The following is a 15,171-nucleotide window of genomic DNA, read 5'->3' on the forward strand; positions in this document are numbered from 1 at the left end:
CCTCAATTCATCATCATCATCGCCTAACCAGCCTCAGTCCTCACCAGCGCACCCGAGCGCTCACTCAATAACCTCGAACCGGCTCCGCTTCACCTCCCGGCCGTCGCTCGAGTCGTCCAGGGAGCGCTTGCTCGACTCGCCCCCCACCACCCCCGTCGCGCCCTCGAGCGAGCTCACGCCCGAGAAGCTCTCCCCATTGACCAGATTCTGCAATATCATCGTGTACTGCTCGTCCGTGAGGCCCATGCCCGCGAGCGGGTTGATCTTCCCGCCGTCGTCGTCGTCCCCGCCGCCCAGCGAGAACCCGAGCGGGAGCCCGCCCGCGCCCTGCTGCGCAGCGGCCTGCATCGCGAGCGCGTTGTCGAAGTTGGGGTCGGAGAGCGGGGGCACGCCCACGGAGCGCGGGATCTTGGAGAGCGTCTGGATGACCTTGAGGTGCGTGAGGTGCTTCTCGAGCACCTCCCACAGGCCGTCCTTGGTGAACGGCTTCGGGAGGTGGTCGTTCATGCCCGAGGAGTAGTACTTCATGATCTCTGCCGGCTTTGAGTTGCTCGTCATCGAGATGATGGGCGTCATGTGGTCGAACTGCCGGATGAGCGACGTCGCAGAGACACCGTCCAGCTTCGGCATCACGATGTCCTGGAAACGAGGGACGCACGCGCGTGAGCACATCCGTTACGTGTACATATACCTTGGCAGAGGCACAGAGGAAGGGAAGACGCACCATAAGCACCAAATCGTACTTCTCGAGGTTCATCTTGTTCACCGCGCCGACGCCATCGACCGCAACATCGATCGTGCACCCAAAGATCTGCAAAAACTTGCTCGACACCTTCCTGCTCACCACATCGTCGTCGACCAGGAGCACCCGCGGGGGCACCGCCCACCCCGGAACATACGTCGACCTGCGCACGCGCAGCGTCTGCGCGCTCGCCGGGCGCGTGGCCCCGCCCATGGACGACGACGACGACGAGGAGCCCGCAGCGGACGCCGCAGGGGTCGGGGGGTTGAGGAACTGCGACGGCTGGACGGCGCTCGGGGACGCGAGGCTCTCGCCCTCCTCCTCGGGGTCTCCGCCCATGCCCTCGGGGGTCGGCATGACGACCTGGTTGAGCACGTTCGGGTCGAAGCTCCAGTTCCCGTTCGCGTCCTCGAGCGACGAGCGCGGCATGAGGTGCCCAACCGTGAACACCTGCAGGCCCTCGTGGTTCATCGTGCTCGGGTCGATGCTCAGCCCGTACCGCGCGGCGTCCTCCATGAGGAACGCGTTCGCGTCAAACGGCCCATCGAGCGGGCCCGCCTGCGACGTGGACGCCTGCGAGCCGGATGCAGCAGCGTTCGCAGACTGCTGCTGCTGCTGTGCTTGCTGCTGTTGCTGCGCCGCTTGCTGCTGTTGTTGCTGTTGTTGCTGCTGCTGCTGCTGCTGTTGCTGCTGCTGTTGCTGTTGCTGGCGGGCCTTCTGCTGCGAAGGAGAGGCGGACGCCGAGGCCTGGGCCGAGGTCTGGGCGGAGTCGAGGGCGGGCGTAGGCCGCATCCGTGTGAGCTCTTCAATCCTCGCGAGAGCGTCCTGGCGGCTCATCGGCCTGGCTGGTGCGTCCATGCCGCCGGGTATGAGGCCTGCGGCCGCGGCCATGATGGTAGATGCGCGGGAGGAGGGTCTCGGCGGGCCCCCCGCGCCCGCGTTCGAGGTCCCGAAGGTCATCCCTGCGACCTCGGCGCGGCGCGAGATCTCGTTCATCTGCGCGAGCGAGGCCCGCGCAATGTCGCCGTCCGGGTAGGCGCCCATCATGCGTTGCGCCTCGGTGGCGGGGAGAAAGGGGTTCGGGTCCGGCGCGTACGAGCCCTGGGCCGTGTTCGAGATCTGTTCCGTCTTCAGCTTGCCTAGACCGTTGTGGGGCGGTGTGGGGAAAGCACCATCGGGTGGCGGGATCGTGGATCGGAGGATCGTATGCGTGATGCGGGGTGTTTTCGGATCGGTTTTGGGTTGTGGTTACGAGGAGGAAGGGTCGAGGCGAGATGGTGCGTATTCGATACCGAGGACGCGGCCGTGGAGAATTTGCATAACGGATGAGGATTCGCGAGCGAGCGAGAGCGAAACATGGAAAAAGAAAAGGGCAGATAGTACAAATTAGCTTCCGTGTGGTTAATATACTACGAGGAGACAGTCCCACCATTCTCCAGCTGCAAGAAGTACTGTATCAAATTCTGCATGAGACCGTCCTGCTGCGCCATGTTTCGCTGGAAGTTGACCATCTCAGACAACACGTTCTGGTAGTTGGTCTCCAGCGAGCGGATGTGTGCGGCCATCTCCTCCTGGTCGCGGACCATGCGGTCAAGCTGCGCCTGGAGTGCGTCAACGGTCGCGGAGGATGATGGTGATGGTGAGTTCGCCCCGCGTCCGGTGGACTTGCGAGCTGCGGGTACCTTGCGCTTGATGTTCTCAAGCGCGTCTCGCCGGTCAGCATGGAAGTCAGGATGGCGGAACGTCCAGCTCTGTATGAAGTTCGTATGAGTAACCGTCAGTATTCCAGAGAGATGTTGCCAGGGGAATAGTGCCTCGTGTGCGTGCAGCTGCTCGTGCCGTAAAGGGAAGCGACTCCTGGACCCAAACTCGTGCTACAACTTCTCCTCCACACCGCTACTTGGCGCATACATGCAAGGTCGGGAACGAGATTCCGATCACGCGCCCTCTGCACACCAAAGTTCCACAACAGAACTGCGAACACAACGACTGTGCACTGAACCGGCCCAACGAAGGGGGTTCTCGCACGGCGGAAAGCAAGCATATTTGTTCCCGAACACGCTGCACTCGGACACGAAGAGGAAACACGTGCTTGGTCGATTGGAGGAGCATCCGATGCCGAACAAGCAACGAACAAGCTCGCTCAACGTTCGCTCCTTATCGGGTCGCGAGCGACCGCTGCGCGAGCTGGCGCTCGGGAGTATGGGCGTACCACACCCACAAACGAGGCACTCTTAACTTGAAGGAATGAAAAGAGGAGGATGACTCACGTGTTCGCCGAATTGATTATCGTCTGTGTTCTTGACCTATTAAAACTGCTCAGCATCCGGATCGTCGTGAGTATAGAGAGGCAGGCACGAACCTTATGGAAGTCATATTTGTTCAGTTGTCGAACAAAGGAGGCGAAATTTGAGTGTTTGAACATGCGGGGGAGGATGGTCTTTGTGAACTCGTTCATGTCCTTGACGACAAAGCAGTCGCCGTTAGGACCCCACGAGACGACGTCAGCGAATGTGGTGTCTTCAAGCATTCTTTTGTTGATGGCAAAGATGGGCCACGGTGAGACGAGGGTGGTTCAGGACGAAGAAGTGGAACACGCACTTGTAGAGCTTCTTGACAAAGTCGGAGGTGGACGGCATGCTGTCCTCCTGCTCATGCTTGACGTGCGAGGAGGATACATGGAGGTCCTGGGATGAGTCGCGGGCCATGTCTCGTTCTGGTCTGGATTCGGATAGACGACGAGGGGGAGGGAGGTCGTCGCGCGAGCTGGGGGAGCGCTGGCTGGACCAGGATGGGCCGGATAGAGTCTGGCCGGAGAGTGGGGAGGCGGTGGAGGAGAGAGAGGGGTGTGTATATGTCGGGGGCGGGTAGCGGGAGGCGGCGGGTAGCTGGGAGATGGGAGGCAGGGTGTTGTTTCGCGGAAAGGTGTTAAGATGTAGCTGTGAGGGGGGCGGGAGGGTGGAGGAGGGGAAAAGCTGCCTCTGGAGCGACGGATACTGGGACGAGTTGTCCATCTGGTCTGGACTGTTAAGAGGGGTGGATGGACGACGGAGAGCGACGAGGCTCTTGAAGATATCCCTTAAGCCTCGCGTGTCCGTCCCGGCCTCCCTATTCCCTCCTTCTCGCCGAGATCACTCCCCGATTGGGCTCCCCCTCCTCCCCAATCCGGCAATCCATCATTCCGCCACCGCCGAGTTTTCCGTTTTCCGGCCATCCTTTTCTCCATTTCTCCCCCTTTTGCGCTCTTTCAATTCCGCGGGGTCTCAAAACCGTACTGTCCCTGTTGGCCGTCTTTGCGCTCGTTTTGAGATTCTTGCAGTGCATCCGTCGCACCTCTGGGCCTCCGTATGTTCGCAGACAAACCAGCTCACACTGGACGCTCTCGCAGGGCCTAGGCCTGAGCAGGGTGTTGAGTTCGGGGATGGGAACGGGCCTCGACCTTCTCCGAGCGTGGCCCAGGCCCTGCCCCCCTCGCAGTCAAACAATCAGGCACCGCGAAACTCCTCCCAGATCTCCCCACCGGCAAACAAGATTCATTCTCAATATTCCTCTGCACTCCCTCCGTCCCGCCATCCGCCCTCCGCACTGCGCACTGCCTGCACACGTTGCAAGCTCCAGCCGTTATCGATCTCCGACTCCTCCCGACCCGGGCACACCACCTCTCCTCACTTGCACGCGCGCCCTCCCCCGTCTGCGACGACGACTGCGACGGGAACAGTGTCCATCAGGGTATCAAACATAACCGTGCGGACGAACGGACGCACAGACTCGCAGGGGCGGGGGACTCTGTCTGGGCCCGCGTCCAGGCTCTCTGGGCCCATCTGTCGTCTCGGCGCTCGCTCTGCGTTCTCACTGCCCCCTTCTGCCGAGCTTCCGACCTTCTCGCCGCCAGAGCCACAACGCCTGCTCGGCCACAAATCCCGCAAAGTCGTCTGACCTGCGCTCCTAGTGCGCCCTCCCACGTGCGTTCCAGAGGACCCTCCCAGTAGCTGTAGGTCCAGGCCCTCCCCAGCTTGCCTGCTACTCCCGAGTGCATCCGCCCAACGCGATACCATCCCAGGTCCAGCATTCTACGTTAATCATGATCCTCCTCCGTACTGAAACACCCTAATTTTGTAGATCAGGCGGCGCTGCCCCCAGAAATGCTGCAGAAGTTGGAGCTCGCATCGACAAGGGGTCCCATCCGCCACGCCACTCTTCTGTGTACAAACGTCGGAACTAGTTGGACGCTGCCCGCTCACAAACTCAAGGTTTGCACCGCCCCGCTCCCGGGGCGTCCCACCCAGGGCCAAAGTTCGAACCTTGGTGACTTGTGTGTCCCTTCATGCGCAACCCTCTGGGCTCTTGCCGTCTCGTAATCGCCCGTCATGCCAGCGGGGTTACTGCTCGACTCCGAAGACAGCTCGGAACACGAGTGAGGTACCCATCTCAGCGTACGTTAGTACCAGTGCGCACGCACGCGTCCCGTCGGACATGCACCGTGCAGGGGTGTGCTTCTCCAGCAACTCGTTCCTCGCTCAGCGTACGAGAGGGACGTGATTATAGAGTGCGTGGTCGCCGCGGCGGCACGCCAGTGCTCAGGTGCATTCCGAATGCTCACCGCTGTGGTCAACATTTCAGGTCCCCAGGCGGTGCGTCCGTGTGCGCAGGAACTTCGGTCAACTTACGACCCGCAAAGTGGCAGACTCCCCTCTCCGCATGACGCTGTGGGTTACGGTTGCGTACACCCGCATCATCTCGAGACCTCTCGGCCTCGAATCCCATGGAGCGCTCCTCCCTATGTCCACTCAGCACTCTCGTGTTCCACGTCCGCTCTGCACTTCTGCGCACGGGTCGTCCCTGTGCATGTCATGCTGACCCCTGCCCAGCGGCGTAACGGACGCACGGACGCACCGTGCACAACGCGAAGACGAATACGAAGACGAAAACAGAACGACAAAGAAGAGCGAGGAACTCGCAGAAGCCCGAATTTGACAGGCTCCGACTCCTCTTCATTACCGCCGCAGTCGGGGTTTTCCCACCTCGCTCCGTTTTGGCCGCGCCCCGCACGTGCGCACGGGTCAGGCTGCAACTTTCGAGTTTCAAGTTTCGACTTCTCAAGGTTCGAGTTTTTCAAGGTTCGACGACGATCTACAAGCACCACAGGCTGTGTGGCTTTCAACTTCAAGCTACCGAGCCCCGAGGGGCAGCGGGTGCGGGTCGGACGGTCGGTCGGATTGCGGCAGCGCGTTCGTGCGACCGCCTCCGACTCCGTGCGCAGGGGAAGCCTACTTACTTGGAAGACAAGGCAATGCTCGCTGACCACGCACGGTCCTCAGTCCTTGAAGTTCGATAGCATCCGACGCGCAAATGCCCCGCTGCGGCGCTGCTTGCAGTGTTGCACCGTGCACGCATCCCACGCAGGCCTGGCTGGGCCCACCGAAGCGCAGCGATGGCGTTGAAATTTCACGGCTACGGCTACGAGTACATCCCTCATCCCCGTCCCCCACCACCATCCGCATCTATCAATTGTCATGCTGTTGCTGTGAGTCGATGATCCGTCTCCTCGCGCGACGTGCGCTGTGGGCTGTGGCAGCTGATGATCCGTGCCCCGTCTCTGTCTCTGTCTCTGTCTCTGTCGCTGGTTCTCAGGATCACGGGCCACGGAGGAAGCTTGAAGAGCGATGGTGAGACTCCTCCGGGTCTGAAGATCGTGTCAGCGCACCGTCGCCCGGGGGGGAGGGGGCGGGACTCACACCTCGCACAGCAAGCTCCTACCGGCCGCGATGTACTCGAGTACGTGTGTACTCTATCGAGTCGAGTCGGTGCCAGTGCCAGTGCCAGTGCCAGTGCCATTGTAAGTGGTACGTAAGTACTGAGTACTGAGCACCCCCACTATCCCGCACCCCATGGCCATGGCCGTGGCTCCTCGGGCGTGCAGCGTGCGGTGTGCAGCATCTGATGATCCATCCAACAGAGTCAGAGTCAGACCGCAGGACCGCAGGATCGCAGGACTGCACTCCACGGGAACACGACCACGACACAAACTTCAAACCTTTGCATGAATCCACACGACGGTATCCGACACGCGACACGCGACACACGCGTGCGCACCCGTCCGTGGGCGGGTGGGTGGCTCCCAGTCCCAGTCCGAAGCGGGCACCATCCATTCGACAACCGTGATGACGGGGCACGGTGGACAGCACTGACAGCTCCTCGGCCGGAATCGGGATGACACGCCCACCATCACCCCGCCCAGACCGCAGCCCGGCAGACACGCACTCGAGGTGCGAGGTGCGAGGTTCGAGGTTCGAGGTTCGAGGTAGTTCGCATACAACTTCACCTTGCCAACGGCCAATCCCTCGTATTCGCTTCCGCGAACCTGCGCGTTTCTCGTCCTCGTCCCCGCGGTGGTAGAGTCTAGATCGCGAAGACGCTTGGGGGAAGTGTGGAAGGTCGCAGACGACGTCACGACTTGACGCTTCTCCTCCTTCTCCGTGTTGTTGTCATTGGGGAACCAAGTCCAGGGAACGGGAGACGCTTGCGAGTGCCCGCGGACTGAGGCCTGAGGCTGAACACTTCGGACCGTCAGGACGCAGCTAGCCAATGACAGTCCCCACTGCCAGTATATAACCGGTTCTGCATATCCATCCTATCCGAGGCGTGTGCATGCCGTTGGAGCTCTGCGAGCTTTGTTGCGTCTCGCTGACGTTTGGAATGTAGGCAGGCGGCCATAACTTTGTACAGCCGCTAAGCTGAAGGTGTCTATTCGGTCGGATCGAGAGGTCTAGGGAGTCGGGGACGATATCGTCAATGCAACCGTTCGTGAACCTTGAACCGTGTGTGCGCATACACCGTCTTCGACTCCTCGTGACTCATTCTGACGACTCCCCAGGTCCCTTACACGGCGACTCGAACTCGCGAAACTGGGCTTAGATAAGTCATATGCTGAACGAAGGGAGGAAACGCTTCGGACCATCGCTCTGCCTCTGCGGGGTGTATAGTTCCTCATTTCGCTCCCTTTCTCGATAAACCCTGCTGACTGCCCTTGTGGCAGCGCGCCCGCCCAGTGCTCAGTGCATTCCAAATACTCACCGCTGTGGTCAAGGCTCTTCAGGTCCCCAGGCGGTGCGTCCGAGTGCGAGTGCTCAGTGCGCAGGAACTTCGGTCAACTTACTTACGACCCGCCTTACCCGCATGCCGCATGAGGGCACGGATTATGGTTGCGCACCCCAGCATCATCTCGAGCCCTCAAGCCTCAGCAATCAGCCTCGAATCCCATGGAATGATGGAGCGCCCTCCCTACTATGTCCACTGAGCACTCTCGTGTTCCGCCATCCGCGTCCGCGGTGGCACTTCTGCGCATGGAGCATCCAGTATCCCTGTGCGCTGTGCACTGTGCATGTCATGCTGACCCCTGCCCAGCGGCGCTACTAGCGGTGCAACGGTGCAAAATGCAAAAGCGCGCAGAAGCAGAAGCGCGAAGGAAGAAGTGCGAATTTGGCAAGTCCGACTCCTCTTCATTACCGCCGCAGTCGGGGGTTTCCCACCTCCTTCCGTTCTCACCGCGCTCCGCACGTGCACGCAAGGGTCAAGTTTCAAGTTTCAAGGTTTGACAACAAGCACCGCAGGGGGCAGCTGTGTGCTTTCAGGCTACCGAGACCCGGGTACCGTCGGTCGGGTTGCGGTAGCGCGTTCGTGCGACCGACTCCGACTCCGTGCGCAGAAGTTTGACATACGACACGACACGACACTAGAAGAGATGAGAAGGGAGGCAAGGCAAGGCAATGCCCGCTGACCACCCAACCCACGCACACAGTCCTTGAAGCTCGATAGCATTCGGCTCGCAAATGCCCCCGCAGGCCTGGGCCCTCCAAAGCGCAGCAGCGATAGCGTTGAAAATTTGCGGCCACGGCCACGGCTGCCAGCTTTACCCCATCCCATCCCCGTCCACATCCCCATCTATCATGTTGTCGCTGTTGCTGTGAGTTGATGATCCGTCTCCTCGTGCGACGTGTACTGGGGTAGCTGATGATCCGTGCCCTGTAGAGACTCTGGTTTCCAGGATCACGTCGGAGGGCGCTCCTCCAAGTCTGAGGACCTAGAATCTAGGATCGGCCGCGATGTGTGTAGTAAGTACCGACCTCTCAGGCTACCCCACCCCATGGCTCCTCGGGCGTGCAGCGTGCAGCGTGCGGTTTGCAGTTCTAGTGCATCTGATGATCCATCCAATAGTGTTGGACCGTAGGATCCCACCCACCCACCGTCACTCCACTCCACCGTGAATGCACGGGAACACAGCACAATCCACACGACGGTATTCGACACGCGACCTCCCTCCCGGGGCACCATTCATTCGACGACAGCGGTGAGCATTGCTCGGTTGGAATCGGGATGACAGGCTACCATCGCCCCGCCCAGACCGCATCACCGTCACGGTGCCAGCCTGGGGGACACGCACTCAAGTCGCGAGGTGCGGGGTGCGAGTTCGCATACGAATCGAGGTCACCTTGCCAACGGCCAATCCCTGGGGTACAGTATTCGCTCGGTATTCGCTTCCGCGAACTTCCTGCACGTCCTCGTCCGCGTGGCCGCGGGCACACAGTGGAGCTACAGAGCCGGGTCTAGACTGCAAAGACGCATAAGTTCGCAGGCTGCGAAGGCCAGACGACGTCACGACGTCACGATGTCAGAGTTCTCCGTGCTGCTGCCGTTGGGGTTCCATGTCCGTGGAATGGGAGAACGCTTGCGAACGAGTGCTGAGCCTGGTGCGTTACGCGTGTCGACATGACAGGACGAGATGTGAGCAATGAGCATGGAAGCCTCGCGTTACGCGTGCAAGGTCACCAGTTGTTTGTGGCGGGGGCTGTACGGCCTGGGTATACCAGCCGACAACCGCTGTATCCTTATGGTATGTCCTTGCGATCGGCAGGTCAAGTTTTGCTGGTGGCAACCGAGTCCGGCGGTCCTAGCATGTACGTAGGTATTGGTACAACATGAACATGTTGAATGAATGCTCCATGGAGGTCGAGGCCTAGTCCGATGGATATGCTTGCAAGAGTTGGAAGTTGGAGCCTGGTTGACTAGGCTTGAACGAATGCTGAATTCGGGGGATCCCGGAGTGACACTGCCACAGCACTCTTGGGAAGTCTGACTCCAAGTTATCCACGAACCTCGACGCAGTCACGAACCTCAGTCCAAGCGATTATTGAGAAGTACGAAGTACTCGCCTATTCAGGTAAGCACATCTGCTTCTACGCCTCTACACGAAGACGGGTGACTAATTTGTTATCAACCTCGTGCCACCATGCCTGAGCGGACGCATCGCTGTGACTGATCCTACCAGAATCTCTTCCGATGAGCCAGGCCTACCCTGAGAGCAACGCAGAGACCTGGGCCTGTACCCCCAACGAAGTCAAGACCCGAATACGAATACTAGACTTCCTCCCTGTCTTGCTCCATAGTGGCGACTTCGGCCTTCGTTGTGTCGCCACGTGGGTCTTCTGTGGTCTATCCCTAGCAGAGCCCAAGTCGGCTGCTCGCGAGGTCTCCCGGACAGGGGAAGTGAGTGAAGCTTGTCGGTCCCGGCCTCGCATCTTCTGACGCTCCTCCCGAGAGCGAGTGGTTGGCTTCCATGAGGGAGAAGGCGTCATCGCTATGCGGACACTTTCTGAGAACGGCAATTTCGACGAGTTCGGTAAGGGCATTGCGCTCAGGCTCTACTCGGGTCCATTTGTCGACAGCGCGGAGGACTATCTGGATCTCAAGGAGAGCATGCCTCCCGGCGCCGACTCCTGGCACTCGCTGCTGCCGGAAGCCATCGAGGCCCTCAGGAAATACACAAGTCCCGCAATAAACACCCTAGCCGACGTTCTCGCCTTGGAACATCTCGCTCATAGCGGAGACTCCGACGCGGCAGCCTCCTACGCTTGCGAAGGCTTGAAGCGCGACCCGAGGAACTCGTACGCTCATGTTATTCTCTGCGAACATAGCAAAGACCGGGAGGAGGCTCTGAAGGTAGCGATCGAAGGACTGAGACTTCGGTACCTTGGCGAGCACTTGCGGCGGTGACTCTATGCGTGTGCCATAGAGTACTCTTCGCGAAGGCGCAGACGCTTCTCCTGCAGACAGGACCGTGAGTCCAATTGGCGTAGACGGGAGGTCGGCATCGCATGTTTTGAAAAGATGGCGGAGTATTCCCGTGCGTTGTTCACATCGGCGCCTGGCAGCAATGTACGCGAACTGCAGTACACTTTGGACCTGTCGATCATCGGCCTGCTCATCTTGCACGGCGACAAGTATACGCCGGAGCTTGGGGAAATCGAGGCAAGACGACTCTTCTCCGTTTTTTTTTCCATTACTGTGTAACACTTCCTGATGGATGGCGACAGATATTCATTGACCGTATCAGGAACTCAATGAGTACCCTCGAAAGCTCGGGCTTCAAGGTCGTAGAAGGTTCGATCCGAGCGGGACACAAGGCCCTTATGCATCATTTCTCTCAAGGCTTCGACAAATAGGCCGCATTCATCGAGGGAATCGACGAGACCGACAAAAATGCCAGGGCACTCTGGATCGACCACTTCTCCAGTCCAACAGCGGACTCAGACCCAGGCTCCACGCCAGAAGGAGACAACCAGGCGAACGGAAAAGCATACGCACGGTGGTGGGGACCGCGAAACGCGCCCACTTTTGCATTGATGCTCCGAGGACTTCTTAGGTGCAGCTGACACAGCAGCGAGGACGGTGGCATACAGGCTACAGCTGGGCCCGGGATTGGCGAGGCTGTACGCCTACTCGTAGTGCTCCTGTCGGACCGCGATGGTGCGGGAATGCTCCCGGTGCAAAATTGCGTGGTGCGTAACGTCTTCCGCCCGTATCCTTTAGTGGACCGACTATTGATCTTCCACCGTCGATGCCAGCGAGCGCATTGGCTACAACATCGGGTGGTGTGTCGGGGGCCTCAGTAGCCGTCACCTTCGCAATTGACGAATAGGTAACATAACCACATTCGTGGCATTGACAAAGATGTCAGTAACGCACTCTCCATTCCGCTCTCACTCTCTGCCGCCATCCCGTGTTTTTTGCCTACTCGAAAGTTGAAGTGCTGAACGTTCAGAGTGTAGTTATGATGTACAAGTTAACCTGATTAATATATGGTTTGTAATGAGGTATAACGTTTATTACTAGTGTACTACTACACTACAAACCTATAGTCATAATAAATCCAGACGCCAGTAAACAGCATGATAAGCGCCACGCGAGCAACAACTATTCGACCGTTACCACCAATGTCCTAGGTGCTCATTGCATACCCCGGAACACGGCCTTAATGGTGCAGATACTGGCTTATGACTCGCTCTCACTTTGTCATCTACCTATGCACTACGCCGGTGATATCTGCCTCCGTTCGTGTCGCAGATCGTTCGTCATGCTTTTCAGGCACCCCCGGGTCCCACAAATCCTCGCTCTCACCCGGGCGTATCGTCGTTCATCCACGTCGCCGCAGGTGGCCGGTCTGAACGCCGCAGAACGTACGGAAGGAGTCATTTCTGCATGCCGAGCGCTCTCGTCATGGAATGGTATCAAGCGCAGTCGCCATGCACATTCCGGAATCGGAGAAGCACACAAATGCAGGGAGGAGTTCAGGAGGGCCATTCCTCTGTAGTGGACGCAAGTCAGAAGTATTGCGAGCTGCTGGGACACGTTATGCATCAGGACGACGGTACGCCTTTTCCCTACGAGGTCTTTGTCACGACGTGTACATCAATGTGCATCCTGAAGTCCTCGCATATCTTTCTGCCTATCGCCTGTTCTGCAATATGTACCTGAAGGGGCTTTGCAGCGGCGAAGCGCATGCACACATCGCCACGGCCAGTGTCATTGACAGCAAGCGCAGTCACGCCTACGCGTCCCGAGAGTATCGGCGGCCACTCAACGCCATGCCTGCCCTCCATCAAATGCTGTGCTAGCTCAGCTAGCGATACCGTGGGCGCACTAGGGCTGACACGGTTCCGCTTATAAGACGGGCTCGTCGAGACGTCGATGTTCATTCACAACATCATACCTTCAGCTCTCCTCAGTTCCCTCCAACATGCACGCATTTGTACTCGGCGGTTCGAAGAACATCGGCTACCACGCCGCCCTTAGGCTGCTTAGTAGGCATTTCTTCTTTGTATCGTCATCTCGCCGGTGGCTGAATGTTTTATGACAGAGCAAGGCACCACCGTCACTTTCCTCCTGCGCTCTACCTCCGTGTTCGACAATGACGAACAGATGCAGCCATTCGTCAGGGATGGCAAGGCGCAACTCATGCGCGGCGACGCGCTCAACCTAGATGATGTGAGAAGAGCCTGGGAAGCCGCCGTCGAGGCTGGTGGTGGCACAGTTGACATCGTCCTCTTCACTATTGGTCCGTCCACCGTCCATCCCTAATTGCTCCTGAGTTGAACTGACAACAACAATTTCAGGCGGTCAGGCAGGCTTCTCTATGAGCCGTGGCTTTGTGCTCAACATCCCCGACCTCTGCACCCACGCGCTCCTCAACGTCCTGAGCACCATACCGGACTCGTTGCGCGCACCCGAGACACAACCGCACTTTGTCATCACAACCTCCATGGGCATCACGTCCGAGTCGCACGCCACGATCCCACTCGCCCTCAAGCCGCTCTACAACGGGGTTCTCCCGGCGATGCATGCCGACAAGCTCTGCATGGAGCGCGTCCTCGTGTTTTGCGGGGGCCTGCCATGGTCGTCCAAGGACGAGCCCAACAAGGATATCTTGCCGGACGGTTGGCAATCCACGCAGGGGCTCCCGAGCCAGGGCGAGCTCAAGCATGTCGTGGTCATCCGGCCTGCGCTGCTGACAGATGGGAAGTGCCGTGGGGACGAGACGAGGAAGGCAGGAAAGGCGCCATATCGCACGAAGAAGGACGGGGACTTGAGCAGCGCATGGAGGATATCGAGACAAGACGTGGCACATTTCATCGTCCAGGAGCTACTGCCGAATTGGAGCGGGTGGGAAGGCTCGGGCGTCGTCCTCGCCTACTGAGTCGTAGACGGGCTCGTCGGTCAGTTTTAATCTCTGAACTTTTGTGCTTCGTATAGATTATGTATTCGTAATACAGTACTTCGGATGCCTTTGACATCATGGTATGTACAAGACCACGCTGCCAGTCACGACCTGATGATCCACCCTCCTGCCACAGCCGGTCAAACGCGTTCGGTCACACGTGACGACACGCGTCGGTCACTTATTTGCGACGATTGCTCTATCTACGACTACCCGCCGTATCCCGTCAATATTGTAAACTGCTAGACCAAGGACAAGGACAACATCCAGATCGTCGGAATCAAGTACATCCAGATCGTCCATCGAGTACATCCCGCATCAAGTACATACATACGTTCCGCCCGCTACGACGCGCGTGCCTCGACCGGCTTGGCGCGACTATTTCTCCACGAACCCTAAGGGCCCGGATACACGTTCGACGAGCAGAGCATCGACCGCTTCCGAAGGTCGGGCTCCGGCGGCTCATGACAAGAGTGCATCAAGCGGCATTCGTTGCCTCCGTTGTGATACCAGCGCTGGAGTTGGTTACGCTGGGATCAGGCGTAATCTCTGGCATACGGTACCCTGCGGGGAGGAAAGTGTTGAGACCTTGAATGAGGGCTGGATGGCCGTGGAACAGGTTGGACACGCGTTGAATAACGACTGATGTATTGATTCTGGATGCTCTCGGTCAGTATGACCAGAGCGTAACATAACCACCGCAACCCTCCCCTTTGAACACTCACCGTTGACTCTTGAAGTCCTTCATGGTATCCAAGAACGTGTTATAAACCTCCGGCTGCTGCGCAAACTGGGCCTTGACAGCGTCAATGTAGCTGAGCGCTTCCGAGACGTCGAGGGCTCGTTTTGGGCTATTGAGTTGCTGCTCGGAGACTCCAGTTGGGTAGTAGTAAACAGCAGCTTGGGCATGCGGCTCAGTGGGGAGTGGGGGTCGCGAAGCCTCGAGCGGAGTAGCTCGAGAGCTCGAGGGGATGTGAGAGTCGCTCAGTGTGTTGGTGATGTCCTTGACCCGCATTGCGGTAGTAGTGAAGGTTCTGCAAGGATGCGGACACTGTGCTGGGTGGTAGCTGATGGTCTTGTCAAGCTTGCAGTGGCTTGAGCGAGGGCTTGAAGAGGCTATCTCGCCTGCAATCGCCTTTGCCATACCCGCAAAGAAGCTTTGAGCCTGAAATTTGAAAGACAAGGAGTAGCGAAGAGACAGAGAGACAAAGCCTGGCGAGGACGGGTGGCACTGCTTGTCTCCGTAGCCGAGCGTAATACTCAAGAAGACAGAAAGTCAATTGATCCCTTTCTTGATTATGGGTGGCAACGCGGACCGCGGACCGCGGCTGCGAGAGAGCGCGGCAGATCCGGACCGGAATAGTATATTGGCATCCTA

At 58.7% G+C, this 15,171-nt stretch overlaps 6 protein-coding genes across 6 annotated transcripts; 4 read left to right on the top strand and 2 right to left on the bottom strand.

The window, feature by feature from the left end:
• Window positions 1-60: 60 nt before the first annotated feature.
• On the bottom strand, window positions 61-3,167 carry L226DRAFT_468619 (uncharacterized protein; the record flags this gene model as incomplete). Its single annotated transcript, XM_067676144.1, has 7 exons — window positions 61-639; window positions 725-1,315; window positions 1,347-1,383; window positions 1,482-1,881; window positions 2,172-2,493; window positions 3,013-3,048; window positions 3,105-3,167. 7 exons carry the CDS (start codon window positions 3,165-3,167, stop codon window positions 61-63), a joined length of 2,028 nt encoding a protein of 675 aa, XP_067532001.1.
• Window positions 3,168-3,538: 371 nt separating this feature from the next.
• On the top strand, window positions 3,539-5,128 carry L226DRAFT_175268 (uncharacterized protein). Its single transcript, XM_067672661.1, has 2 exons — window positions 3,539-4,802; window positions 4,862-5,128. The coding sequence occupies exon 1, from the start codon at window positions 3,638-3,640 to the stop codon at window positions 4,676-4,678; it is 1,041 nt and encodes a 346-aa protein (XP_067532002.1). The 5' UTR covers window positions 3,539-3,637; the 3' UTR covers window positions 4,679-4,802; window positions 4,862-5,128.
• L226DRAFT_175314 (uncharacterized protein) lies at window positions 5,129-6,366 on the top strand. Its single transcript, XM_067672662.1, has 3 exons — window positions 5,129-5,288; window positions 5,363-6,266; window positions 6,342-6,366. Exon 2 carries the CDS (start codon window positions 5,593-5,595, stop codon window positions 6,181-6,183), a length of 591 nt encoding a protein of 196 aa, XP_067532003.1. The 5' UTR covers window positions 5,129-5,288; window positions 5,363-5,592; the 3' UTR covers window positions 6,184-6,266; window positions 6,342-6,366.
• A 3,712-nt stretch (window positions 6,367-10,078) lies between these two features.
• Window positions 10,079-10,792, top strand: L226DRAFT_615460 (uncharacterized protein; the record flags this gene model as incomplete). Its single annotated transcript, XM_067686774.1, has 2 exons — window positions 10,079-10,285; window positions 10,340-10,792. The coding sequence occupies 2 exons, from the start codon at window positions 10,079-10,081 to the stop codon at window positions 10,790-10,792; spliced, it is 660 nt and encodes a 219-aa protein (XP_067532004.1).
• Window positions 10,793-12,815: 2,023 nt separating this feature from the next.
• Window positions 12,816-13,772, top strand: L226DRAFT_468560 (uncharacterized protein; the record flags this gene model as incomplete). Its single annotated transcript, XM_067676141.1, has 3 exons — window positions 12,816-12,879; window positions 12,936-13,133; window positions 13,192-13,772. The coding sequence occupies 3 exons, from the start codon at window positions 12,816-12,818 to the stop codon at window positions 13,770-13,772; spliced, it is 843 nt and encodes a 280-aa protein (XP_067532005.1).
• A 201-nt stretch (window positions 13,773-13,973) lies between these two features.
• On the bottom strand, window positions 13,974-14,996 carry L226DRAFT_615462 (PAH2 domain-containing protein). The gene is made up of 2 exons (XM_067686775.1): window positions 14,519-14,996; window positions 13,974-14,449 (listed from the first exon to the last, which is right to left on the bottom strand). The coding sequence occupies exons 1-2, from the start codon at window positions 14,935-14,937 to the stop codon at window positions 14,272-14,274; spliced, it is 597 nt and encodes a 198-aa protein (XP_067532006.1). The 5' UTR covers window positions 14,938-14,996; the 3' UTR covers window positions 13,974-14,271.
• Between the last annotated feature and the right edge of the window lie 175 nt (window positions 14,997-15,171).

The sequence above is a fragment of the Lentinus tigrinus genome (genome assembly GCF_003813185.1).
Source record: "Lentinus tigrinus ALCF2SS1-7 unplaced genomic scaffold L226scaffold_29, whole genome shotgun sequence".
Lineage (NCBI taxonomy): Eukaryota > Fungi > Basidiomycota > Agaricomycetes > Polyporales > Polyporaceae > Lentinus > Lentinus tigrinus.